At 46.7% G+C, this 26820-nt stretch overlaps 1 protein-coding gene across 3 annotated transcripts in view; it reads left to right on the top strand.

Moving 5' to 3' along the window:
• LOC143924115 (uncharacterized) overlaps positions 1 to 26820 on the top strand; it is a 42547-nt gene that overhangs the window by 2381 nt on the left and 13346 nt on the right. The window contains exons 1-3 of one of the 3 annotated variants that reach the window (XR_013261825.1): positions 25 to 39; positions 1852 to 2051; positions 7310 to 7472. Coding sequence is in view for 2 of the 3 variants with exons in the window: in XM_077448170.1 (XP_077304296.1) it covers positions 2017 to 2051; positions 7310 to 7472 (198 nt within the window). In the remaining variant the exon portion in view is untranslated. Of the gene's footprint in view, positions 1 to 24; positions 40 to 1851; positions 2052 to 7309; positions 7473 to 26820 lie in introns of those variants that run through there. The other 2 variants (XM_077448170.1, XM_077448169.1) reach the window with 2 other exon arrangements.

The following is a 26820-nucleotide window of genomic DNA, read 5'->3' as shown; positions in this document are numbered from 1 at the left end:
GAAGAAATATGAGGGACCTGTAGTACCATTCACCGCCAGGTGAGGGGGTGTGGAGCAGAAATGAGAGTGATTTGTACTGTAATACCATCTACTGCCAGGCGAGGGGGGTGTGGAGCAACAATGAGAAAGGGAGGGGGACCTGTAATACTATTCATTGCCATGTGAGGGAGGTGTGGAGAAGAAATATTGGAGAGGATCTGTAGTATCATTCATTGCCACATGAGGGAGGTGTGGGGAAGGAGGGATCTGTAGTACCATCTACTGCCACGTGAGGGGGGTGTGAAGCAGAAATAAGGGAGAGGAAGGGATCTCCAGTACCGTTTACTGCCATGTGGGGGGGGGCTGTGGCACTGAAAGCGGTTGTATAGTCCTTTTTACAACTTTTACCTACAGGAAAGCCTATAATAAGGCTTACCTGTAGGTAAAAATAAATCTCCTAAACAGAACAGGTTTAGGAGATATTCCCCTCACAATGCGCACGGGGGATTCTCGGCTGAAAGTCCGACAGACTATTCACCGACATGTGGGGGGGGATGTGGAGCAACAATATGAGAAAGGGAGGTAGATCTGTAATACCTTCCACAGCCATGTGAGGGGGATGGAAAGCATGCATATGGGCAAAGGGGGATCTGTAGTACTATTTTACTGAATGAAATTGATTCATTCAGATTTGTTGTGATTGGCCTCTACCATGTGATCACTGACCAATCGCAGCTAACAGCACAGTTGTATACAATGGATGGCATGAAAGAAAGTCATCCATTGTTTGCAACTGACATGATCTGCTGTGATTGGTCACATCGATCACATGACGCTGGCAGCGGGCCGGTGCACTGATCAGTTGACGGCTGTGTCCGCTGACAGATTACATGGATGCAATGCCCTGTGCAAAAGTTATAGCGTTTACAAAATAGGGGATAGTTTTATGGTATTTTTATCAAATCTTTTTAAATATATTTTTGGGGGATATTTATTATAGCAAAGTGTAAAATTTTTTTATTTTTTTTTTCAAAATTGTCGCTCTTTTGTTTATAGCGCAAAAGATAAAAACCGCGTGGATGATCAAATACCACCAAAAGAAAGCTATTTGTTGGGGGGGGGGGGGAAGACATCCATTTTTGTTTGGGAACCATGTCGCATGAGCGTGCAATTGTCCGTTAAAGTGACACAGTGCCGAATCTCAAAAAGTGCTCTGGTCTTTGGTCAGCAAAATGGTCCGGGGCTTAAGTGGTTAATGCAACTAGTTTAAAGTGGTTGTAAACCTCAGACATGAAATATGAACAAAACATATCCCTCTATAGTGTGTACTTGTCTCAGTTAAGAGCACTAAGTGTCACTTTTTTGTCTGCTGCTTCTTTTAGCATGAATCGCTTCTGACAAGATTTCCTGACACCAAGAGAAAAATGGTGATACAGGAGGGAGCTCCAGCTGACTGACAACCTCAGCTCTGTTGCTGTGTGAAGGGGGGGGGGTGTACCTTCCCTCCAATCAGCTTTCAGGAGCTCTCCTCACTGAGCTCTGCAGAATGTTACTTCAGCTCTGCCCCCACCCCCCCCCCCCTTTTTTTTTTTTTTTTTAATATAGACAAGCTTAGTAAATTCAGGACTTTGCCTGAAGAGGAGACCGCAGATACACAGGTACAACTTTTATATAGGAGATTTGTTTAATCTCTGTATATTGCATAAGGATTGTCCCTTCACTGGGTATATGTAAGGGTTTACAACCACCTTAGTGATTAGCTAACTGTATTTAGCTTATGTTCTCTCTCTTCTATGCTTGGAGTTCTGCTCTAAAACGTTGGACACTTCCTGGGATATTATTAATATAAGAAATTTATTTTTCTGTCTGCAGTGTTTGCGATTTCTCACCTGGTGACCTTGTTTGGGCCAAGATGCCAGGTCACCCCTGGTGGCCTTCATTAGTTTACAACCACCCCAACGAAGACACATATTTCAGAGGAAAGGGCAAGTCTCTTCATGTTCACGTGCAGTTCTTTGATGACCCACCAACTAGAGGATGGATAGGCATAAAATATGTGAAGAATTATTCAGGTAAGTAAGCGCTTTAAATGTTGAAGTTTTATTTATAAACACTTTTTTTTATGTGTAAACCAGTTATGCTGGACTTGGTCAATGAGCAGATCAGAGGACAGTGGTGTGAGAAGAGCATGTTAATCCCTATCCAGCGTTTCAGTGTCACTTTGAAAAGTTCTGAGCGCCCAGGGGGTGGGGAGGATCCACAATCATATGACCAATGTGACTGGCTTGCATAGTGGTCACTTGATGGGGAGCTGGTCCTGCCAGCTACTGATTGTTGGGATCTAGATGTGTCATTGACAGGGTGGATAAAATATAGATTAAAGAACATTACGGCTATGAGGGTACCTCATCCAACTTTGCATAGAGGGCCAACATGATGGATTATTGCGGTACCAGAGAGGGATTTTATACACAAGTTAATAAAGAATACATTTATTGTAACAAAATTTACACATAGAAAACACACAATAAAAACATCCGACTCATTGTAAGGTTCAATACAATAGTTACTGAAAATATCAGAGATGGTCGACGATATTCACTTAACCGATTCTGAAGAAGTTATTAACCACTTAAGGACCGGGCCTCTTTTTTCAGATTTGGCATTTACAGGTTTAAAACTTTTTTTTTTTTTTTTTTTTTTTTTTTGCTAGAAAATTACTTAGAGCCCCCAAACATAATATAAATACACACCACACACCACACACCAATACATAAATAACGCCCTAGAGAATAAAATGGTGGTCATTGCAACAGCTTTTTTTTACACCGTATTTTCTCAGTGGTCTTACGAGCGTACTTTTTTGAGAAAAAATTCACCTTTTTGAATTAAAAAAGACACCAGTAAAATTAGCCCAAGTTTTTTTTTTTTTTTTGAGAAAGATAATGTTAAGCCGAGTAAATTGATACCAGACATGTCATGCTTCAAAATTGCGCCGCTCATGGAATGGCGTCAAACTTTTACCCTCATAAATCTCCATAAGCGATATTTAAAAAATTCTACAGGTTGCAGAATTATTGATCTCGCTCTACCGATCGGGGCAATACCTCATATGTGTGGTTTGACTGCCGTTTTCATATGCATTCGCTTCTGTGTGCGAGCTCGTCGGGATGGGGGGGGTTAAATTTTTTTTATTTTTTTTTTCTTATTTATTTTACTTGATTTTATTTTTACACTTAAAAAAAAAAAAATACATGGATCACTTTTATTCCTATTACAAGGAATGTAAACATCCCTTGTAATAGAAAACATGACAGGTCCTCTTAAATATGACATCTGGGGTCAAAAAGTCCTCAGATCTCATATTCGGACTATACCTTTTTAAGAGGTGTGGGCGGAAGTGACGTTTTGACGTTGCTTCCGCCCTCCTATGGTATAGAGATGGGTGGGGGCCATCTTAGCCTCTCTATTCTCTATACCCAGCAGAAGAAAGGACCCGACGGCTCCGGAGAAGGGGGGTGGCACCTCCCGCCACCGATAACGGTGATCTTGCGGTGAACCCACCGCAGAGACCACTGTTATCATACACAGGGTCGCCTCCTGTAAATAGGGTTATCTCGCTTGTGGCAGCAGTATCTGCTGTTACCGAGATATCCCTCTTCAAAAAACGACGTGTATTTACATGAGGCGGTCCTTAAGTGGTTAAGTGAAACGTGTCAACCATCTGATATTTTTTGTAACTATTATAGATGTTTTTTTTCGTGTTTTCTACGTGTAAATTTTTGTTAAAATGTATTCTTAACTTGTGTATAAAACCCCTCTCTGGTACCGCAACAATCCATGTTAGTTCTCTAGCTATGCATATATATATTATTATATATATCTCTCTATATTGATATATATAATAAAAATGGATGCTTTTGGAGTAAAAATCTAAAGAGTTTTCTATTTAGCATGAAATGGAGCTTAGTTCTGTAGCATGAGGCTGTATATTCTGCAAAATGTAAAATTTTTGGTAAACTCATTCAATGAATCCTAACTGAGAGAACACGCACTGCATTGATGCATTCACACATTTCAAAGTAATCACGAGATGAAACAAAGTTGAGGAATATTCTTTTATCCCATTGTTTTGAAAATCTATGTACACGACAGACTGTGTGATTGTTTGAAGAGAAATGCATCTGTACTAGGCTGTAAGTGTGAGGCGGAAGGGCAAGCAGTAAAAATGAAGTTAAAGATTCTAACTACCTGCAAGAAGGAGTCCTTCAATTTTTAAAGGGCACCTGTCATTTCAGATCCATCATGGCAGCGCCTGTTAGCGGGCATCCAGTCAACTGCTGCTGCCACCTCCCTCGCCTTCAACCTAAGAGGGTTTTCACACTGCCGTGCTCATAGCATCGGCGGTAAAACGCCGCTATTTTTAGCTGCGTCTTACTGTCGGATTTGCAGCGCATTTCGGCCGCCCCCGCTAGCGGGCAAGAAAGGGTTAAACCCGCCCGCAATAGCGTGATTCTGCCAGCAGTAATACAGCTCTGCCCCATTGATTTCACACCTATATCCTAGGGATATGAGCCATGAAACATGCGTCGAATTACATCGAACTGATGCTTAGACAATTTTGTCTCACAATGAAAAATCAATTAAACTGATAGCGTGTATGGGGCTTTACAGTACGGCCAAATGGTGACGCCCACCCTTTAAATCCAAGGGAAGAAGAGGGACAAGAATGATCATCTCCCCCGGGCCTGAGGTGAGGAGTCCCATCCAGACCAGAGACAACAGCCAGGTGGTGACCATGTCACGTCCATGTGAATCTGGTGTATATTTAACAGTCCACACTGCTCTGCAAGGGAAGGAAAATGAAACCATGTGAAATGAATGTGTTGAAGTTATTCACCTGGTCTTCTCCTGGCTGTTGTCTGGTCTGAGGTGAGGTGGGACACCTCACCTCAGCCCCGGGGGGGAGATGATCATCCTTGTCCCTCTTCTTCCCCTGGATTTAAGGTTGGGCGTTACGCCGTCACCATTTGGCCGTACTGTAAGTTACACACCTTTTTTTTATTTTGAGAGATTGTTCTCCATTTTTAACCACTTGCTTACTGGGCACTTAAACCCCCCTCAGTCCCAGACCAATTTTCAGCTTTCAGCGCTGATGCACTTTGAATGACAATTGCGCGGTCATACAACACTGTACCCAAATGAAATTTTTATCATTTTTTCCCCACAAATAGAGCTTTCTTTTGGTGGTATTTAGTTACAGCTCGGAGTTTTATTTTTTGCTAAACAAACAAAAAAAGATGCAAAAAAAAAAAAATCATGTTTTAATAGTTTGTTATAAAATTTTGCAAATGGGTCATTTTTCTCCTTCACTGATGGGCTGCATTGGTGGGCACTGATGGGCTGCATTGGTGGGCACTGATGGGCTGCATTGGTGGGCACTGATGGGCTGCATTGGTGGGCACTGATGGGCTGCATTGGTGGGCACTGATGGGCTGCATTGGTGGGCACTGATGGGCTGCATTGGTGGGCACTGATGGGCACAGATAAGGCGGCACTAATAGGCACAGATAAGGCGGCACTAATAGGCACAGATAAGGCGGCACAGATGGGCACAGATAAGGCGGCACAGATGGGCACAGATAAGGCGGCACAGATGGGCACAGATAAGGCGGCACAGATGGGCACAGATAAGATGGCACAGATGGGCACAGATAAGATGGCACGGATGGGTGGCACGGATAAGTGGCACGGATGGGCACTGATGGGTACCACTGATAGATGGGACTGCTGGGTACTGATGGGCAGCATTGCTCGGCACTGCTGGGCACTGATGGGCGGCACTGGGGTGCACCACCTTTGAGGCAGATTGTGGGCACTGTGGGTGGCACTATGGGCACTGCTGGGTGGCACTGACGGGGGGCACTTACTTTCATTCAGGATGGCACTGCAGGTGGGCACTGGCAGGGGGCAGGTGGTCGCTTGTATTGTAGGCCGCGATCGGGACTGATGTCCCGATCACGGCCGCCGGTGATCGGCTTTTTGTTTTTTTCTCCTCGCGCTGTCAGCGCGAGGAGGAATAGTAGCCGATTACCGGCTCCGTTCTATCACATGATCAGCTGTCATTGGCTGACAGCTGATCACGTGATAAGGGGTCGGGATCGACCCCTTTCACGGATCAGTGATCAGGCGAGTCTCATGGATTCGCCGATCACAGAGCGCGCCGCGCGCGCCCCTCAGGGGGCGCGCAGGCCGCTCGTACACGGGACGACGTCAATAGACGTAGTCCCGGAAAAGTAGGTCCGCGCTAATGCCGTCATTTGGCAATAGCGCGGATTCCAAGTGGTTAAAGGATATTCTATACTTGTAGATATCGCTGATTTAATTTCAGAGCATTTTACTCCTGATGATTGGCATGAGCCATGAGTTGCATCGAACTGATGCTTAGACAATTTTGGCTCACCATGAAAAATAGATTATGTTCATTGAACTTTTATGAATGGATGAGTGTTCTCTCGTAACTATAATGCTTACGTCTTATCTTGCTCTGTATAACTATTACATATTTATGCAAATGTATTACATTATTTTGTGTCCTGTATTTCAGATTGACACCCTCTATAATATGATTTGTTAATAATTATTTTATAAATGAATCGAATAAGGTATGCATTCAGTGACTTGCCTCAAGTCTCATTTCTTTCCTCCCTTTTGTTGTATACAAAATATTGCGTTGGGGTTTTTTTTTTTTTGTGGGGAGAAAAAAGGACATCAATTTTTGTTTGGGTACAGCTTGTCACAACTGGGCGATTGTCACTTAAAGCAATGCAGTGCCGTATCTCAAATGGGCTGATCATTGAGTAGCCAAATCTTCCGTGGCCGAAGTGGTTAAATCGAGGAGATTTAAATCAGAGCCACCCTGGTCATTGACACATCACTCAGTGAGTGCGTTCTCAAAAACCTTGGCAGCCCAAAGGTGCCTGTGTGGGAGTTGAAGCCCACCCTTTTGCCGTCGCACATTAGTTACGCTGGCAACAGGTTAGCTGCTTGCCGACCAGCTGCTGTCGTTCTACGGCGGCAGGTTGGCACTGCTGCGTGAATCGCCGTAGCTGTATGTGCAATACCCCCCCCCCACCACCACCTCATGCCATTCAGGAGGTGACCTAAATCGATATCTTTGCACATAAACAGTTTACTTATTGCCAGATGACTGAGAGCAGACTAAAAACCATGCCAAGCCTTTCCAAAGTTAGTTTAGTTAAAATCTTTGTGTGTGTATATGTGGATCATTTTTCTTTTTTTAAATGTCATATTTATTTGTGCTTTTTAGGTTCCTCTGCCGCAGAAGCCCAAAAAGGGGCATGTTTTTCAGTACCAGGCCTGAAATAACTAAAGCAATGAAAATGGCAGATGATGCACTGAAAACCGAAAAGGACAAGAGGCTGGCACTGGCTGTTTGCACAGAACCTTCTGATACTGAGGAGGAAATGGAGGTAAAAAAAAAAAAAAAAAAACCTGACAAGACAACAATTATCAAGATGTGTATTTCCTCCCACCTACTGTTGCATAGATGTGTGCTGCTTTTTTATTCGGTTAAACACTACAAAATTTTGTTTGACAGAAGGGGTTTGTAGCTGCTGTTAAAGAGGAAGTAAACCCTGATGGGTTTACTTCCTCTTTCATTCCCTGCAAAGGCAAAGCATAATGGACTACTATGCATTGCATAGTAGCCCATTATGTATCACTTACCTGACACAGGAGCCAGCGAAGTCGCCGCTGTCCCCTGTAGTCCGACGCATCCATCTTCTCGTGGGGTCCCGCAGCTCCGCCACTGTCATTCGGCGGAGCCGCGATAACGTCACTCCCGCGCATGCGCAGGGAGCCGACATGCGCGGCAGGTCCATTATTGGAAATGCCACGCTCAGTGCGCCTGCGCGCCGCTGTCTACGGAGCACGCGCCGTACACAGCGGTGCCTGTCTTCGGGCAAATATCTCCTAAACCGTATAGGTTTAGGAGATATTTCTTGGACCTACAGGTAAGCCTTAATCTAGGCTTACCTGTAGGTCAAAGTGGGTTGTAAGGGTTTACAACCACCTTAAATACAAATATGTATTATGAATGTAGCCAGCAGAAACCTATATTCAGATTATCGGCGTGCAGATATCCATGCTGATGTGAGATATGGGAAAAGTTCCACTTTAACCACTTCCAACCTAGTGTACATCATATGACATCCTGGATTTTGATGGGAGCCGCCAGATGGTCCATGGCAGTCTCTATGACCTTCGGAGGCCGGGCGCTATGTTATGACTTTACATTAGGCCCGGCATTTGTAAACCGCTGTATATTCAGCTGGAAAGGCTGAGATCATGGTGCGTGGGTTTTTTTTTTTCTTTTATTATTAATCTCAGGCTTGCAGACTCCACATCTCTCTGTAAAGAGGACCCGCTTTGCACTATTCCTATTGCAAGGGATGTTTACATTCCTTCTAATAGGAATAAAAGTTATTTATTTTATTTTTTAAAGGGTGAGTGTGAACACCCATGCGATCCGATTCTGGTGCGGACCAAAAAAGGGGCCTGTGAAAGTTTGGTCTGAATGCAATGCAAATTCCGCCATACTATCTGAGAAACTGCACAAAAATTGAATTATTGTTATTGTTTATCTGCACTCATGAGGCTTTATTAGAACTTACAAATGTGTGCCTCTTCTGAGCACTGCCAACTCTCATGGTAACGCAGACCCTTTTGATTCATGGGCTAGTATGCACATTTTTAAAAATTTTTGTTTGTTTTGTTTCTGAAATCATTGCAACTTGCATAATTTTCTGTTTAAATGAAGTAGCAAATAAATCTTAGGTGCAAGTTGCACTGGTGTGAACTAGGGCTAAGGTTAACGTGGTTAAACATAATCCCTTCGCCACCCGTGGTATAGCCGAAAGAAGGATACAGCTGCAGGCTCACTTTGCTGGGAGGACGTCTATTGATGTCTTCCCATGACCTTGCAGCCTGCGTCCCTCCTGCGACATGCATAAGCAGGGATCTGTGATTGCTGTCCTTAGGACACAGATGATCGGAGTTGAGAGCCAATTGCAGCGTGCTCGTTACAATGTGACCAGCTGTGTCCCATAACAGCGTAAACAGGATTTGAAAGTTATCGGCAATCCTCTCCTTGCGCTAAGTGCATGAGGAGACCCGATAACCGGCAAATCCAAACAGGGAACATCTACACTAATAATCAGGTCGCCGATCTTCAGTGTCCCGAATTTATAAATTCGTAAATTTTGTGAAAAAAAAAAATGCCTTTTTTCTTTGTTTCTGTCATACATTTTTGCTAATTAGTAATTTTTCTTCATAAATTTTGGCCAAAATTTATACTGCTACATATCTTTGGTAAAAATAACCCACATTAGTATATATTTGGTCTTTGTGAAATTTAGATTCTACAAATTATGGTGCCAATCACTGAAAATTGATCACTTCTGATCAGGCCTTCAGTACATCAGGTGTATCATTTCTTGAGACACTAACAAGTCAGGAAAGTACAAATACCCCCCAAATGACCCCTTTTTAAAAATAGATTCTGCTACTCTTCCTGAGTACGGCGATACCACATGTGTGAGACTTTTACACAGCCTGGCCACATACAGAACACCAACATTGATGTAGTACCTTCAGACGTTCTACGAGGAAAAATGACGCATCTCATTTCACAGCCACCTATTACACTTTTGAAGGCCCTGGAGTACCAGGACAATGGAATTTCCCATAAAATGACCCCATTTTGGAAAGCAAACACCCCAACGTATAATCTGTGAGGCATAATGAGTCTTTTGAATGGCTAATTTTTTTCCAGAAGTTTTTGGAATATGTGGAAAAAAATTAAAACGCCTTTTTTATTTTTTTTTATTTTTACACAAAATTGTCAATTTATAAGATATTTCTAACACATAGCATGTACCGTATATACTCGAGTATAGGCCGACCCGAATATAAGCCGAGGCCCCCAATTTACCCCCAAAAAAACTGGCAAACTTATTGACTCGTGTATAAGCCGAGGGTGAGACATGCCTGTCCATCCCTGTGTGTGTGTCCGTCCATCCCTGTGTGTCCGTCCATCCCTGTGTGTCCGTCCATCCATCCCTGTGTGTGTGTGTGTCCATCCATCCATCCATCCCTGTGTGTGTGTGTCCATCCATCCATCCATCCCTGTGTGTGTGTGTGTGTCTCCATCCATCCATCCATCCATCCCTGTGTGTGTGTGTCTCCATCCATCCATCCATCCATCCCTGTGTGTGTGTGTCTCCATCCATCCATCCATCCATCCCTGTGTGTGTGTGTCTCCATCCATCCATCCATCCATCCCTGTGTGTGTGTGTCTCCATCCATCCATCCATCCATCCCTGTGTGTGTGTGTCTCCATCCATCCATCCATCCATCCCTGTGTGTGTGTGTCTCCATCCATCCATCCATCCATCCCTGTGTGTGTGTGTCTCCATCCATCCATCCATCCATCCCTGTGTGTGTGTGTCTCCATCCATCCATCCCTGTGTGTGTGTGTCTCCATCCATCCATCCATCCCTGTGTGTGTGTGTGTGTCTCCATCCATCCATCCATCCATCCCTGTGTGTGTGTGTCTCCATCCATCCATCCATCCCTGTGTGTGTGTGTCTCCATCCATCCATCCATCCATCCCTGTGTGTGTGTGTATCCATCCATCCATCCGTGTGTGTGTCTCCATCCGTGTGTGTGTGTGTGTGTGTGTGTGTGTGTGTGTCCAGCCTACCTGTGTCCCGAGCCTTTGTCCCGAGCCTCCGTCCCGTGTCGTGCCTTGCCTTCGTCCCGTGCCGTGCCTTGCCTTGCCTCCGTCCCGTGCCCTCTTCGTCGGCGGCCATTGTAAAATTCAAAAGCCGCGCCTCCTCCTTCGCCTGTGATAGGCGGAACACTGAATTTCCCAGCAGCCTGTGTTCCGCCTATCACGGACGTCGTATCATCCTCGTCCGTAGTACGAGGATGAGCGGATGCCCGTGATAGGCGGAACACAGGCTGCTGGGAAATTCAGTGTTCCGCCTATCACAGGCGAAGGCGGAGCCGGAGGCGCGGCTTTTGAATCATAGAATGGCCGCTGTCTGTCTGCTCGACACGCTGATCGAGCGGGCAGACAGCGATGACTCGAGTATAAGCCGAGGGGGGCACTTTCAGCCTCAAAAAAGAGGCTGAAAATCTCGGCTTATACTCGAGTATATACGGTATATAGCAAAAATTACACCCCAAAATACATTCTGCTACTCCTCCCGAGTATGGCGATACTGCATGTGTAGGACTTGCACAGCCTGGCCACATAGAGAGGCCGAACATTGAAGTAGTACGTTCAGGCGTTCTAGGAGCATAAATGACACATCTCATTTCATTCCTACCCATCACACTTTTGAAGGTCCTGGACCACAAGGACAGTAAAATTACCCACAAAATGACCCCATTTTGGAAAGCAAACACCCCAACGTATATTCTATGACACATGGGCTGCAAATAGGTACTTGGGTACTCTGATGGGCTGGAGATGGGTACTCTGGTGACGGGTACTCGGGTACTCTGATGGCCTGGTGACAGATATGGGCCGGGGCAGGTGCTCGGGCACCCTGATGGGCCGGGGCAGGTGCTCGGGCACCCTGATGGGCCGGGGCAGGTGCTCGGGCACCCTGATGGGCCGGGGCAGGTGCTCGGGCACCCTGATGGGCCGGGGCAGGTGCTCGGGCACCCTGATGGGCCGGGGCAGGTGCTCTGATGGACTGTGATTGACAGGTACTATGAGGGGTGGTAACAGGTCCTCTTTATTGGGGGGGCGGGGGGGGCAGGCAATCAGTGTGATTGGTGTACACTAGGCGGTAACGAGATGTTACCGCAATCTCCTCCTCACACACGATCGGTGTGTGAGGAGCAGAACAACCCAGTAACATCTCGTTACCACGGTTTGTTTACATTTTAGTGATAGGCTGTAAAAGGATCACGTGGGTAAACAGCCGGCCAATGGCTGTTTACCAGCGCCGGTGACGAGCAGTGTTCCCAGTGCACAGTCGGGGTGTGACCATCTGTGAGCAGCCGTGACTTCATCACGGCCGATCACGTGGTAAACGGCCATAACCAATGGCTGTTCACCCACTTCAGTGGCGAGCAGTATCTCCGTAACACGCCGCCACCGAAGAAACAGGGATGCGCGCGCACAATCGCGCGCATTCCCTGTTTAAACGGGAGGACGTCATATGACTGCCTCCCGCCACAATAGGTGTGCCGCCTGGCCGTCATTTGACAGCCGGCGGTCAGTATCTAGTTAAAGATAAACATCCTAAAGGTCGATTCCCAGACTTAACGTCTGAACGAGGTGGGACACTTCATTTGATCACGAGAAGGCTAAAAAAACTGGTGATTACCCCTAAAGCTGGCTTTGACCCTGACTATGACGAAGCACTGAGAGATATCAAGACTGCCGAGCAGAATCTTACAGACTATCTGGAGAAACAATGCAAGAGGCTTGGTTGTGAAAATATAGTGTATTGGGGAACGGCAAAGAATCGCTACCAAATGGAAATGCCAGAGAGTGTAACGGAGCGCAATCTGCCAGAGGAGTACGAGCTCAAATCCACAAAGGGCTACAAACGTTACTGGACAAAGACCATTGAGAAGCTTTTTGGTGAGCTGGTCAATGCAGAAGAGCGCAGGGACGCAGCACTTAAAGATTGCATGAGGAGGTTGTTTTACAACTTTGATAAAAACTGCAAAGAGTGGCAGACAGCCGTGGAATGTCAGGAAAGTACAAATACCCCCCAAATGACCCCTTTTTACAAAGTAGACATTCCAAGGTATTAAGTAAGTAGCATGGTGAGTTTTTTTAAGTTGTAATTTTTTCCCACAATTCTTTGCAAAATGAAGATTTTTTTTTTTTTTTTTATTATTTTTTTTTTTTTTTTACAAAATTGTCATATCAGGTTATTTCTCGCACACAGCATATGCATACAACAAATTACTAGTGATGCACCGAAATTTCGGCCGCCGAAACATATCGGCCGAAAATGCCCTTTTCGGCAATTTGCCGAAAGAGAAAAACGGCCGATAATGGAGCCGAAAATGGGGCGTGGCCTGGGTGGGGGGCGGGGCCCGCCCCTGGTGACGCCCATCATGGGGGGTGTATAGCGCAGGAGAGCCACCTCCGCTGCCTGTTTGATAACAGCACCGGGAACATCACAGCTTTCATTTAAATTGCTGTGTGTTCCCGGCCGCGCGCCGTCACACGCAGCCCCTCCCCCTTGTCCGGGCACTTTGATAGACAGATCATCCGCAGGATTGGACGGATGATCTGTCTATCAAAGTGCCCGGACAAGGGGGAGGGGCTGCATGTGACGGCGCACGGCCGGGAACACACAGCAATTGAAATGAAAGCTGTGATGTTCCCGGCGCTGTTATCAAACAGGCGGCGGAGGCGGCTCTCTTCCCTGCACACAGTGCACAGGCTGGCTGCAATGCGGCACACTGGCTGCAATGCGGCACACTGGCTGCAATGCGGCACACTGGCTGCAATGGGGGATGCTTCTTGTACCACGTCCTCTGTCTCTGACCATCTCCTGTACCATGTCCCCAGTCTGACCATCTTCTGTACCATGTCCCCAGTCTGACCATCTTCTGTACCGTGTCCCCAGTCTCTGACCATCTCCTGTACCGTGTCCCCAGTCTCTGACCATCTCCTGTACCGTGTCCCCAGTCTCTGACCATCTCCTGTACCGTGTCCCCAGTCTCTGACCACCTCCTGTACCGTGTCCCCAGTCTCTGACCACCTCCTGTACCGTGTCCCCAGTCTCTGACCACCTCCTGTACCGTGTCCCCAGTCTCTGACCACCTCCTGTACCGTGTCCCCAGTCTCTGACCACCTCCTGTACCGTGTCCCCAGTCTCTGACCACCTCCTGTACCGTGTCCCCAGTCTCTGACCACCTCCTGTATAAAAATATTTTTTAAAAACAGTCATTTTCGGTATCGGTGCTGTTTCGGTATCGGTTTCGGTTTTTGGCCTAGTGTATTTTTCATTTTCGGTATCGGTTTCGGCACCAAAAAACCCATTCGGTGCATCCCTACAAATTACACCCCAAAATACATTCTGCTACTCTTCCCGAGTACGGCGATACCACATGTGTGAGACTTTTACACATCCTGGCCACATACAGAACACCAACATTGATGTAGTACCTTCAGACGTTCTACGAGCAAAAATGACGCATCTCATTTCTCAACCACCTATTACACTTTTGAAGGCCCTGGAGTACCAGGACAATGGAATTTCCCATAAAATTACCCCATTTTGGAAAGCAAACACCCCAAAATACATTCTGCTACTCCTCCCAAGTATGGCGATACTGCATGTGTAGGACTTACACAGCCTGGCCACATAGAGAGGCCGAACATTGAAGTAGTACGTTCAGGCGTTCTAGGAGCATAAATGACACATCTCATTTCATTCCTACCCATCACACTTTTGAAGGTCCTGGAGAAATTACCCACAAAATGACCCCATTTTGGAAAGCAAACACCCCAATGTATATTATATGAGACATGGGCTGCAAGTAGGTACTCGGGTACTCTGATGGCCTGGTGACAGGTGCTCGGGTACTCTGATGGGCCTGGTGACAGGTGCTCGGGTACTCTGATGGGCCTGGTGACAGGTGCTCGGGTACTCTGATGGGCCTGGTGACAGGTGCTCGGGTACTCTGATGGGCCTGGTGACAGGTGCTCAGGTACTCTGATGGGCCTGGTGACAGGTGCTCGGGTACCCTGATGGGCCTGGTGACAGGTGCTCGGGTACCCTGATGGGCCTGGTGACAGGTGCTCGGGTACCCTGATGGGCCTGGTGACAGGTGCTCGGGTACCCTGATGGGCCTGGTGACAGGTGCTCGGGTACCCTGATGGGCCTGGTGACAGGTGCTATGAGGGGTGGTGACAGGTCCTCTTTATTGAGGGGGGTAGGCAGGCAATCAGTGTGATTGGTGTACACTAGGCGGTAACGAGATGTTACCGCAATCTCCTCCTCACACACGATCGGTGTGTGGGGAGGAGAACAACCCGGTAACATCTCGTTACCGCGGTTTGTTTACATTTTAGTGATCGGCTGTTAAAGGATCACAGCCGATCACGTGGGTAAACAGCCGGCCAATGGCTGTTTACCAGCGTCGGTGACGAGCAGTGTTCCCAGTGCACAGTCGGGGTGTGACCATCTGTGATCGGCCGTGACTTCATCACGGCCGATCACGTGGTAAACAGCCATAACCAATGGCTGTTCATCCCCTCCAGTGGTGAGCAGTGTCTCCGTGACACGCCGCCACCGAAGAAACAGGGATGCACGCGCACGATCGCGCGCATTCCCTGTTTAAACGGGAGGCCGTCATATGACAGCGCCCTGACCCCACTCACATGTTTTTCCTCCTGGCCAATCAGCAAATCCTGAGACCCGACTGGCCGGGATTCCTAAGCCCCCTTTGGCCGGATTGCAGGACTCCTGATTGGCCAGGAGGAGACTGTTGGGACTTGGAGAGAGAAACGCAAGGATAAAGGTAAATGTGGGGTTGGCGAACGATGAGCGAGCAAAGCGGCAATCGACAGGGGGTGGGTGTTGGGAGGGCATCGGCGATCGATCAAGCGATGGGGGGTGGGTTGATTTGGTGGCGGTTGGATGGCTGGTTGGGGGGTGTTGGCTGGATGGGGGCCGTCCTCAAGAAATTTGAGCGCCAGCCGCCACTAACTGTGAGTAGGTGGCAGGTACAGGCACAATCTTGTACTTGTATGTCAGCACATTCTTTTGGGTTCAGTGGCGCCACCTGCCGAACTGTGCTGTGAATTGAGAATTTGCCAGCTGATTTCAACTATTGATTTTGCCTGAAGTCAGCTGAGGGGCTGTGTCCAATCACACACAGTTCTGTGCAACAGGAACAACAATCTAGCTGTTTTTTCTCCCTGGAAAAACAGGGGGGAAAACTAGACAGATCAAAAAGTAAAAGTCGTAAACATTACACATTGTTAGGCACACAGTTAAAACCCTGATTACCAGCATTGTTAGTACAGTGTTATGTACAGTCAGGGCCGGGGCTACCACTATGCAAACTAGGCAGCCACCTAGTGTGCACTGCTGCCTAGGGGGCGCCCGACCACTGGTGTTTCTACTCTCTTCTCCCCGCAGCAAGCAACAAAGTCTCAGCATCAGAAAGCAGTCGCCGTTCCATTCGCTCATAGTGTCAGAGGCGCAGTGGTGGCAGAGGACACTGTCTGTGTCCTGACTCCCAAATGAATAGAAGCAAGTAAACATTCATTGATGGGCGCGGGCGAGGCTGCATTTGATGGGCGAGGCTGCATTTGATGGGCGAGGCTGCATTTGATGTGCGCTTCATTAAAAAGGTGCGGTATACATGGACAGGGCCAAATGAGCCAAATGAGGGAGGCGGCAAAAGGAGATTTCACCTAGGATCTCAAAAGTCCTTGCACCAGCCCTGTGTACACAACTATTCCTGAGCAATGTATTAGTGTCCTTAATGACGTCAGTGTCAGTTAGTGACCCTCCCTGATAGCGTCTTTTAGCGCCAGTTTGCCCGCCACCCTATTACAGTCACACTATAAGTCACTGATCACCGCCATTACAGCATAGCGCCTTTAACTGCGTAAACTCCAGTATATATACACCATAGTTTGTGGACGCTATAGCTTTTGCACAAACCAATTAATACACTTGTGTTTTTTTTTTTCTTACCAAAGACATGTAGAGGAATACATTTTGGCCTATATTTTAAAAAGAAATTAGATTTTTTTTTTTATTATTATTATATATGTTTTAGAATAGAAAGTAGAACATATTGATTTTTTTTTTGATTTTTTTTCGGTCTTTTTTTACTCATATAATAAAATAAAAAATCCAGCAGTGATCAAATATCACCTAAAGAAACTGGTATTTGTGTGAATAAAATTATGTAAATTTCATTTGGGTACAGCATTGCATGACCGCGCAATTGCCAGTTAAAATAGCGCGGTGCTAAATAGCAAAAAATGCCCTGGTTATGAAGGGGGTAAAACCGTCCGGAAGTCTGGTGGTTAACGTACCATGAATAAATAAAAAGTAATTCCTTATGGAAAACACCTACCTAAAATGAGGATCTTGTCTATAACTGCATGGCTTTGTTGGTAAATGGCGAACCCATTCACTGAAGCCGAGGGGAAGCGCGGTAATGACGATTCATGCCATGCGTTTCAGTCCTATTCCTTTAGTATTACACCTCAATAAACATGACTCACATTAGCCGCACTAAATAATACTGCAGGGATATTTTTTTGTTTGCTGCTGTGTGTTGGCGGCTCATTTTGAATGAATGAACGACTTTAACACTGAAAACTTTATCGCTCAATTTACCACACAATGGAATAATATTAAAGTAAATCTGAAGCAATGTTTTTGTTTTGGTTTTTGCATGTTTTTTTTTTTTTTAATAAAGTTACAAAGGGTTGAACCCCCTGTGAGATTTTGTTTTGCCATTTGTATCCCACTGGGGAGATTTATTTTCAGTCCCTCACCTGTAGACACAACAGAAGAAATCTCCCCAAAGTGAGGGCAATGCCACCTTAGTCAGTGGTCACTGGAACAAGACCCCTCGTTATAAGATATCCACTCTCTTCCTTTTCTGATGACAGATCATAAATTTGGATTTTTCCCCAATTTTGGTCCCGGTGACAATGGTAACCAGGACAAGTAGGCTGAGTGAACCTCCCTAAGGCTAGATTCAGACATGTGGAGAAATTGCTGCTCCTCTGAAAAGTGATCTGCTTTTGGATTGTTTTTTAGAGGCATTTAACAGGCGGTGGGGAGGTGACATGATGCGTCCTCTTTTTAGCTCCATAAAAGCTGAACTAAAGGGGTTGATTTACAAAAGGCAAATATTCTTCCCACTGACAATGATGGGGCAGTTTTCCTCCGCCTGATACCAATGATGGGGCACTATTCCTCCCACTGACGTCGAGGATGGACTATTTCTCCCACTGATACCAATGATGGGGCACTATTGCTTCCACTGACGCCAATGATTGGGCACTATTCCTCCTTTTTTCGCTGCCTTCCCGTTGGTCCTCCGCTCCCCCCCCCCCCCCCCCAAAAAAAGTTGAGCAACAGCAGTTGGTGAGTGATTTGTGCCAATCTCTTCTGTCTTCAGTATTAACTGAAGCATATTAAACTATGTTTAGCGCAAGCTGCAGAGAAAGGGACTAGGGAATCTCTGTCCTCAGCAATGTTAATTTAGTTGACTAAATGAATACTATTTTAGTCGACTAAAATACGATTAAAACTAAAACAATTGAGATGACTTAAATACAACTAAAACTAAAAGCCATTTAAGTCAAAAGACTAAAGTAAGACTAAAACTAAAATATCATTTTAGTCAAAAGACTATGACTGCAACTAAATTTCAATTACTGAAATGTACTGGAGATTTTAGTCAACTAAAACTTAGGACATTTTAGTCGACTAAAATGTACTGGAGAATTAGTTGACTAAATACAACTAAAACAGTTGCAGAAGACTAAAATGGGACTAAAACTAAAATGCCATTTTAGTCCTAAGACTAAAATTAACACTGGTTCTCAGTTTCTTTCTCTGTCTCAAAAGTGAGACATAAGAGGTCTGTTTAGACCCTTGTCATTTCACCAAAGCCCCATAACAGGGCTTCTAAAAATAATTGTAAAAAAGTAATTAAAATATAAAAAAAATTATATTGTAAAAAATAAAAAAAATAAAAATAAAAAAACTACTGACGCTGTCCACTGCCCTACTGGCACCAATTTGTTCTCTACTGACACCGTCCATTACTCTGCTGATTTACATGCATGTGTGTTTATGCTCTGGGGTGCACACCCTAATGCAATAGGCTGTGCACACCAATGCCTCCTAGGTTTTGGGGCTGTGCGTTTTCGATTGATGTACACAGTGTAAGAAGAAACAACTCTAGTCCCTGTATGCAAGGGTGGCTCTGTAGGATGCTGCAAGAGAAAGGAGCCACCCTGACACAGGATTAAATGATAAAGAAGTACTCAGATGCTTAACTGCTTAAAGTGGAGGGCCACCCTAAAAAACAAAACTACATTAAAATGTTCCAAATAAAATAAAAAAATTTTTTTTTTTTTAATTATCTTACCAGAAATGCCTGTTGCTAGGCAGATCGTCCTAAACTGCCTCTTCCTACTCCGCGGTGATCTTCGCTGGTCTTCGTTCTTCTCCTCCGGCATGTTCTGGGAACTGTGTGTGCCCCCAGAACACAGCGCGCCCCATTCACAAAGCGCTGCGCGACTCGGGCATGCGCAGTAGGAAATGGGCAGTGAAGCCGCAAGCCTCCACTGCCTGTTTCCCTTAGATAGAATGGCAGCGCCGGGACCCAATAGCCGAGGGATGGGTCGGCCTCGGGAGCCTGACATCGCGGGCACCCTGGACAGGTAAGTGCGCTTATTAAAAGTCAGCAGCTGGCTGGCCCTCCCCTTTAAAAACAGAGTTTAATATAACTTTAAACTTAAAGTGTACGTTCACCTTTACAGAAAAATCTATAAGGTGAACTTACACAGGACCCCCTTCCCACCCCCAGTCCCGCTGATCTGTTGTGCAGCGATCTCTCGTTCTGAGCCTCCCGTATAGCCGCATCATGAGTCCGGAGCTCGGCATTCACACGTCTTCTTCCCCGCTGATAGGACCGGCTACATGGGCTCTGATTGGTGGGCGCCACCCATGTGACGGTGTTGACCAATTAAAATGCTCCTAAACATCCCTTCTGACGGGGTACGTTTTGGAGATTGGGCTGTGGGGATTTCTAAGCCCCGGACCAGTGATGCAGCTATACCGGGGCTCAGAACGAGGGAGATCACAGCACAACAGGCTAGCGGCCCTCGGGGGAGGAGGGGGCCCTGTGCAAGTTCACCTTACAGATTCTTCTGTAAAGGCAAACTTACCCTTTAGGCTTGGTTCACACTATTGTGAATTGGATGCGGTTTCCCCACATCCAATTCGCAATAGCAGAATCATTTTGACCGGCTCTATATTGAGGCGGTTAACATATCTCCGCTGCGGCTTCGGTGTGTCTTTTGGTCAGTTTCAGGTCCAAATTTGGGCAAAAATTTGGGCTGAAATTGGAGCTGAAGCGGTGAACGGGGACACACCGGACCCCTGCTGTGAGGTGAATGCAAAGATAGTGTGAACCCAGCCATAAACATGCCAGATGCCCAAAGTCTCCATCTATTGGCGCCAAGATCCCATGGGGAAAAGGTGCTGATATTTCATTTATTATCTAAACAAAACAAATCACTATAATGCTATTTATTCTATAACAGGATGAATTAAATGTATGTAAATCCATACAAATAGGGAGTCCTTGGTCTTAGGAGGGAAGCATAGCGGGGAGTTCCCATCCGTGTGCAATACATCTTAATGGGTTTTTCTTGTAGCAATCCCTTTGGTAAATGAGGTGTTTGCAGGTCGGGTCCTGTAAATGCAGCAGTTTTCCTCTGATTCACTAGATAAACAAAGACGAGGCCCAGGGCTCTCAGCTTTTCATTTACCAGGGCTTGATCTCCATAGACATATTTTCTTTTTCAAACTAAATTGCTGTGTAAATGTTCAGTTATACCAGCAAACCTCTGCCGCTGCCATGAACGATCCATCACAGCAAATACACAGATTCTTTCTTGGCGATATATACTACATATACAGTACCTCACAAAAGTGAGTACACCCCTTACATTTTTATAAATAGTTTATTATATCTTTTCATGTGACAACGCTGAAGAAATGACACTTTGCTACAATGTAAAGTAGTGAGTGTACAGCTTGTATAAGTGTAAATTTCCTGTCCCCTCAAAATAACTCAACACATTGATGTCTAAACCGCTGGCAACAAAAGTGAGTGCACTCCTGAGTGTCCAAATTGGGCCCAAAGTGTCAATATTTTGTGTGGCCACCATTATTTTCCAGCACTGCCTTAAGCACTGCCGGGAGTCCGCCATTTTTTTTTTTTTTTTAAAAGCCAGCAGCTACAAATACTGCAGCTGCTGACTTTTAAAATAGTGACACTTACCCGCCCAGCGCGCCCGCGATGTCGGCACCCAAAGCCGATCTCTTGATCGTCTCTCAGGTGCTGCCGCCACCATCTTGGGTATGGGAATCAGGAAGTTTCCCGGTTCCCTACTGCGCATGCGCGAGTCGCGCTGCGCAATAAGGATGGTCCCGCTGTCTCTGGGATCCGTGTGTTTCCCAGCAGGCAGCGGGGGGACTTTCGGAAAGGGGCGTAGATTCTGCAGAATCTACGCCGGAAGTGGGTGCAGATACCTGTACTGTACAGGTACCTGCACCCCCCCCCTCCCCCCTGAAAGGTGCCAATTGTGGCGCCGGAGGGGAGGGGATTCCAATGAGCGGAAGGTCCACTTTAGGGTGGACCTCCGCTTTAACCTTCTTAAGCATGGAGTTCATTAGAGCTTCACAGGTTTCCACTGGAGTCCTCTTCCACTCCTCCATGATGACATCACAGAGCTGGTGGATGTTGGGGACCTTGCGCTCCTCCGCCTTCTGTTGAGGATGCCCCACAGATGCTCAAAGTTTAGGTCTGGAGACATGCTTGGCCAGTCCATCACCTTTACCCTCAGCTTCTTTAGCAAGGCAGCGGTCATCTTGGAGGTGTGTTTGGATCCATTATCATGTTGGAATACTGCCCTGCGTCCCAGTGTCAGAGAAGGGATCATTCTCTGCTTCAGTATGCCACAGTACATGTTGGCATTCATGGTTTCCTCAATCAACTGTAGCTCCCCAGTGCTGGCAGCACTCATGCACCCCCAGACCATGACACTCCCATCACCATGCTTGACTGTAGGCAAGACACACTTGTCTTTGTACTCCTGGTGGTTGCCGCCACACACGCTTGACACCATCTGAACCAAATAAGTTTATCTTGGTCTCATCAGAGCAAAGGACATGGTTCTAGCCTAGGCCATCTTTATGTAGAGAAACAATTCTTCTTCTTTTTTTTTTTTTTCAGATCCTCAGAGTTCTTTGCCATGTTGAACTTCCAATGACCAGTATGACAGAGTGAGAGCAATAACACCAAATTTAACACATCTGCTCCCCATTCACACCTGAGACCTTGTAACACTAACGAGTCACATGACACCGGGGAGTGAAAAAATGGAAATTTTCACTTAGGGGTGTACTCGCTTTTGTTTCCAGCGGTTTAGACATTAATGGCTGTGTGTTGCATTATTTTGATATATATATATATATCTCTCCATGTACTGCCTCACATAAATATGTGAGGCAGAAGACTTCTATTCAGACAAAACCTATGTCAGGCAAGGAAATAGAGGTGAGGTTGTGACGCCCATGGATGGTGTGGGATGGTTTGTTTGATTTCCAAATGCCTGTTTTTACTTTGCTGCTGTAAGGTAGAACCTTTATTAACTTGTCGCCTGCCCACTGTGAAATGACGGCAGGGTGGTGGAGCACTTGTTCTGGGACACCGTCATACGACAGCGGCCCAGAACGGCCGATCTCGCACGACAATGGGGGCACGCAGTGTGGTGATCGCTGCTGCGCCGTGTTGCTAGGACACGGCGTGACCCCCGATCTGTGTAAAGAGCCGCAGCTCTTTAAACATGTGATCGGCTGTGTCCAGTCACAGCCAGTCACATGTAAACATGGAGATGCCGGTAATCGGCTCTCCTCACCTCACTCTGACAGAGTGTAAGGAGAGGAGAGCTGTTTAGTATCTCCTCGCAGGGGGACATCTAGGGATGTAATCAGGGCACTGTTCATCAGTGCCTTGATTACAATAAAGAAATAAAGTGTAACAATACAGTGCCCACCAATGCCAGCATACAGTGCCCACCAATGCCCACAAGTGCCACAAATCAGTGCCCATTAGCCATGCTAGTCAGTGCTGGCATTCAGTGACGCCTATCAGTACTGCTCATCAATGCACATCACTGCTATCCATCAATGCCCATCAGTGCCACCCATTAACCTCCCTGACGGTATGATTCATTCTGGTTTTAGGTGCTGAAAGCGGTACAATTATTTTGCATGGAAATTTGGCGTTTTATATTGTAGTCCTGTAATTCTTAGGAATAACTCTCTTAAGGCTCGGTTCACACAGGGGCGACTCAGATCCGACTTGACGTCGCCCCTAGTAGCCTCAGGTCGGACAACATTTAAAAGTAAGTGAATGAGAGCCGTCTTAATGCACGCTACTGACGTCGCCTCCGACTTCAAAAGAAGTTCCTGTACTACTTCAATCCGACTTGTAGGCGACTTGTACCCATTGATTTCAATGGTGGTCGCCCCCAAGTCGGATCTCTGTCTATACGGAGGCGACTTTGACAGAATTATTAGCTCTGAAGGGGGAACTCCACGCCAAAATTTCTGAAAAAAATTTGGCGTGGGTTCTCCCTCCTAGAGCATACCAGGCCCTTAGGTCTGGTATGGATTCCAAGGGGATCCCCCTACGCCAAAAAAACGGCATGGGGGTCCCCCCAGATCCACACCAGACCCTTATCCGAGCACGCTACCCGGCTGGCCAGGAAAGGGGGTGGGGACAAGCGTGCGGCCCCCCCACCCCAAAGCACCTTGTCCCCATGTTGATGAGGACAAGGGCCTCTTCCCGACAACCCTAGCCGTTGGTTAGCGGGGTCTGCGGGGGGCTTATCGAATCCGGCAGCCCCCTTTAATAAGGGGGCCCCCCACCCTATGTGAATGAGTATGGGGTACAATGTACCCCTACCCATTCACCTGTAAAATAAAGTACAAAAAAAACACAACACACAAGATAAAATAGTTTATTGCACAGCTCCGGGGGTCTTCCGTCTTCGGGGGTCTTCTCGCCGGACTCCTCCGCTATCTTCTTTTAGCTCTTTTGCTAGCGGAGGAGCCCGGCTTTCTTCCTCGCCGCCGCCCTCTTCTTCCGACTTCGGGGGTCTTGTCCCCCTCTTCGGTTCTTCTGCCGGGCCACCGCGCCTTCTTATAGCTCTTTTACAGGCGGTGGCCCGGTCTGCTCCTCCTCCGGGACGCGTGGCGACTTGTATAAGGACAAGGGGCGGGTCATCGGTTGATGTCACATGGTGACAGTCCCAGCATCCTCCAGCACTGTGACATTGTAAGGGGGTGGGGTCACCATGTGACATCAACCGATGACCCCGCCCCTTCTCCTTATGTAAGTCGCCGCGCGGCGCGTCCCTGGCATTGCGGCCGGAGAGAGCATCGAGTCAACATCTCCAGGAGAAGAAGAAGAGGAGGAACGGAAGGCGGCGGCTACAGAAGACCGGATCACCACCTGTAAAAGAGCTATAAGAAGGTGCGGTGGCCCGGCAGAAGAACCAAAGAGGGGGACAAGACCCCGAAGTCGGAATCAGAGGGCGGCGGCGAGGAAGAAAGCCGGGCTCCTCCGCTAGCAAAAGAGCTAAAAGAAGATAGCAGAGGAGTCCGGCGAGAAGACCCTCGAAGATGGAAGACCCCCGGAGCTGTGCAATAAACTATTTTATCTTGTGTGTGTTTTTTTTGTACTTTATTTTACAGGTGAATGGGTAGGGGTACATTGTACCCCATACTCATTCACATAGGGTGGGGGGCCCCATTATTAAAGGGGCTCCCGGATTCCGATAAGCCCCCCGCAGACCCCGATAACCAACGGCCAGGGTTGTCGGGAAGAGGCCCTTGTCCTCATCAACATGGGGACAAGGTGCTTTGGGGTGGGGGGGGGCCGCACGCCCCCACTCCCCCAAGGCACCCCCCATGTTGAGGGCACGCGGCCTGGTACGGCTCAGGAGGGGGGATTGCTGCCCGCTCGTCCCCACCCCCTTTCCTGGCTGGCCGGGTAGCGTGCTCGGATAAGGGTCTGGTGTGGATCTGGGGGGGACCCCCACACCATTTTTTCGGCGTAGGGGGTTCCCCTTGTAATCCATACCAGACCTAAGGGCCTGGTATGCTCTCGGAGGGGGAACCCACGCCAAATGTTTTTCAGAAATTTGGCGTGGCGTTCCCCCTTCAGAGCTCATTCCCTGATTGGCCACGGCAAAAGTCGCCTGGCCTGGGGCGACTTGTAAGTCGCCCCAGGTAGTGTCTAAGTCGTGTTCAAGTCGTCTCCAATTTGCCTCACAAAGTCGTCCTGAAGTCATGTCGCCCCTGTGTGAACAGAGCCTTAATCTGTTCAACCAGAGTCTAGCAGACATCCCGGGTATGATAAAGTTCATAATATAATAAATAATAATAAAAATTATTCAATAATGTAATCAAATCCAAAAACACTGAAATTTGCTCATTTGCAGAATTGTCACTGTCATTAGATTTAGTGTTTGACGAATTTCTCCACAAATCACTATCGCTCAATTCTGCATATGATTATAATTTATTATCACTGTTTTCTAGCTGGTCTATAACCACTTTTGACATAAAGGGACACTTTTTGGTTGCTATGGGCAATCTCCAAATTCCAGGCAGAAAAAAACAGTATAATATAAAAGTGCATGCAGGGCACTGCACAGACCACTAGGGACAAAGGGGTGTGTAATTTTTTTTTATACAGTACTGTAATCTGTAAGATTACAGTACTGTGTGTGTTTTGTGTATTTTAACTTTTTTGAATTTGGTGCTGATCTCCGCTCCTGTGCGCCGTAACGTCGCAGGGAACAGAGCTCAGAGGCATTCGGGCATTGTGTGAAGCGAGCGGAGGACAGCTCGATCACACAGCGCGGAGGACATCGCTGGATCCAGGGTACAAGGTAAGTAACTTCTCCCTGTATCCAGCGATGCGATCCCGAGCTGGCTTGGGGTTACCACTTGGCTTGGGGTTACCACTTATGATAGTAAAATCCTAACCCGAGCAAGATTTGGGATTACCTTCAGGGAGGTTAATGCCCATCAGTGCCCACCTGTACCACCTATCCATGCCCACCAGTGCCACCTACCATTGCCCGCCACTACTGCTTATTAGTGCCCATCAGTGCCACCTAACAGTGCCCATCAGTGCTCATCAGTGCCACCTATCGGTGCCCACAAGTGTGGCATATTAGTGCCTCCTCATCAGTGCCCATAAGTGCCACCTTATCAATGCCCACCAGTTTAGCCTATCAGTGCCCATCGGTGCAAGCTCTATTTGTGTGAAGAAAATTATAAAAAAAATTGTTTGGGTATAGTGTAGCATGACCACGCAATTGTCATTCAAAGTACAATAGCACTGAAAGCTGAAATATGGCTTGGGCAGGAAGGGGTGTTAGTGCCTGGTAGACAAGTGGTTAAACTCCTAATTTTTATCTGGATGCTGTGCAATGCGTTTTCTCTTTTTCTCATTGTTATATCGCATGACTGATTCCTGAGGATACCTTAAGGACATATATCTTTGGTGGTTTCCATGATCGCTTTCCATAAGGCGGCTGGATAAGCTGATGTAGCCTACACCTAGTGTGAGGGATAAAGCTCACAGATGCGAGTACAGACCTTGCTAGGTCTATTGATCTGCTAAGCAGATATTTTGCTCTTTTCCTATGGGGAGCACTAAGTATTGCACCGAATAAGAACTGGACGACATTGCACCTTCTTTTCATCGCTCTATGGACTTTATGGTGTTTTCAGGACATTATTCTTTTGGACTTTTGAATGAATCACAAAATATATTAGGTGTGATAATTGTTGCACTATTTATATGACAGCGCAACATGTTTTTTTATATATACTCTTTATGGAGAGATCTGGGGTCTTTAAGACCCCAAATCTCTCCTTTGCACTTAAAAGCATTCAAAATGCCAAGTTTGGC

The sequence above is a fragment of the Lithobates pipiens genome, unplaced genomic scaffold (genome assembly GCF_037356315.1).
Source record: "Lithobates pipiens isolate NorthernLeopardFrog02 unplaced genomic scaffold, aLitPip1_a1.2 Scaffold_22, whole genome shotgun sequence".
NCBI classification, from domain to species: Eukaryota; Metazoa; Chordata; class Amphibia; order Anura; family Ranidae; genus Lithobates; species Lithobates pipiens.
Note: the sequence above shows the minus strand (reverse complement) of the source record. Positions and strands in the feature narration are given on the sequence as shown.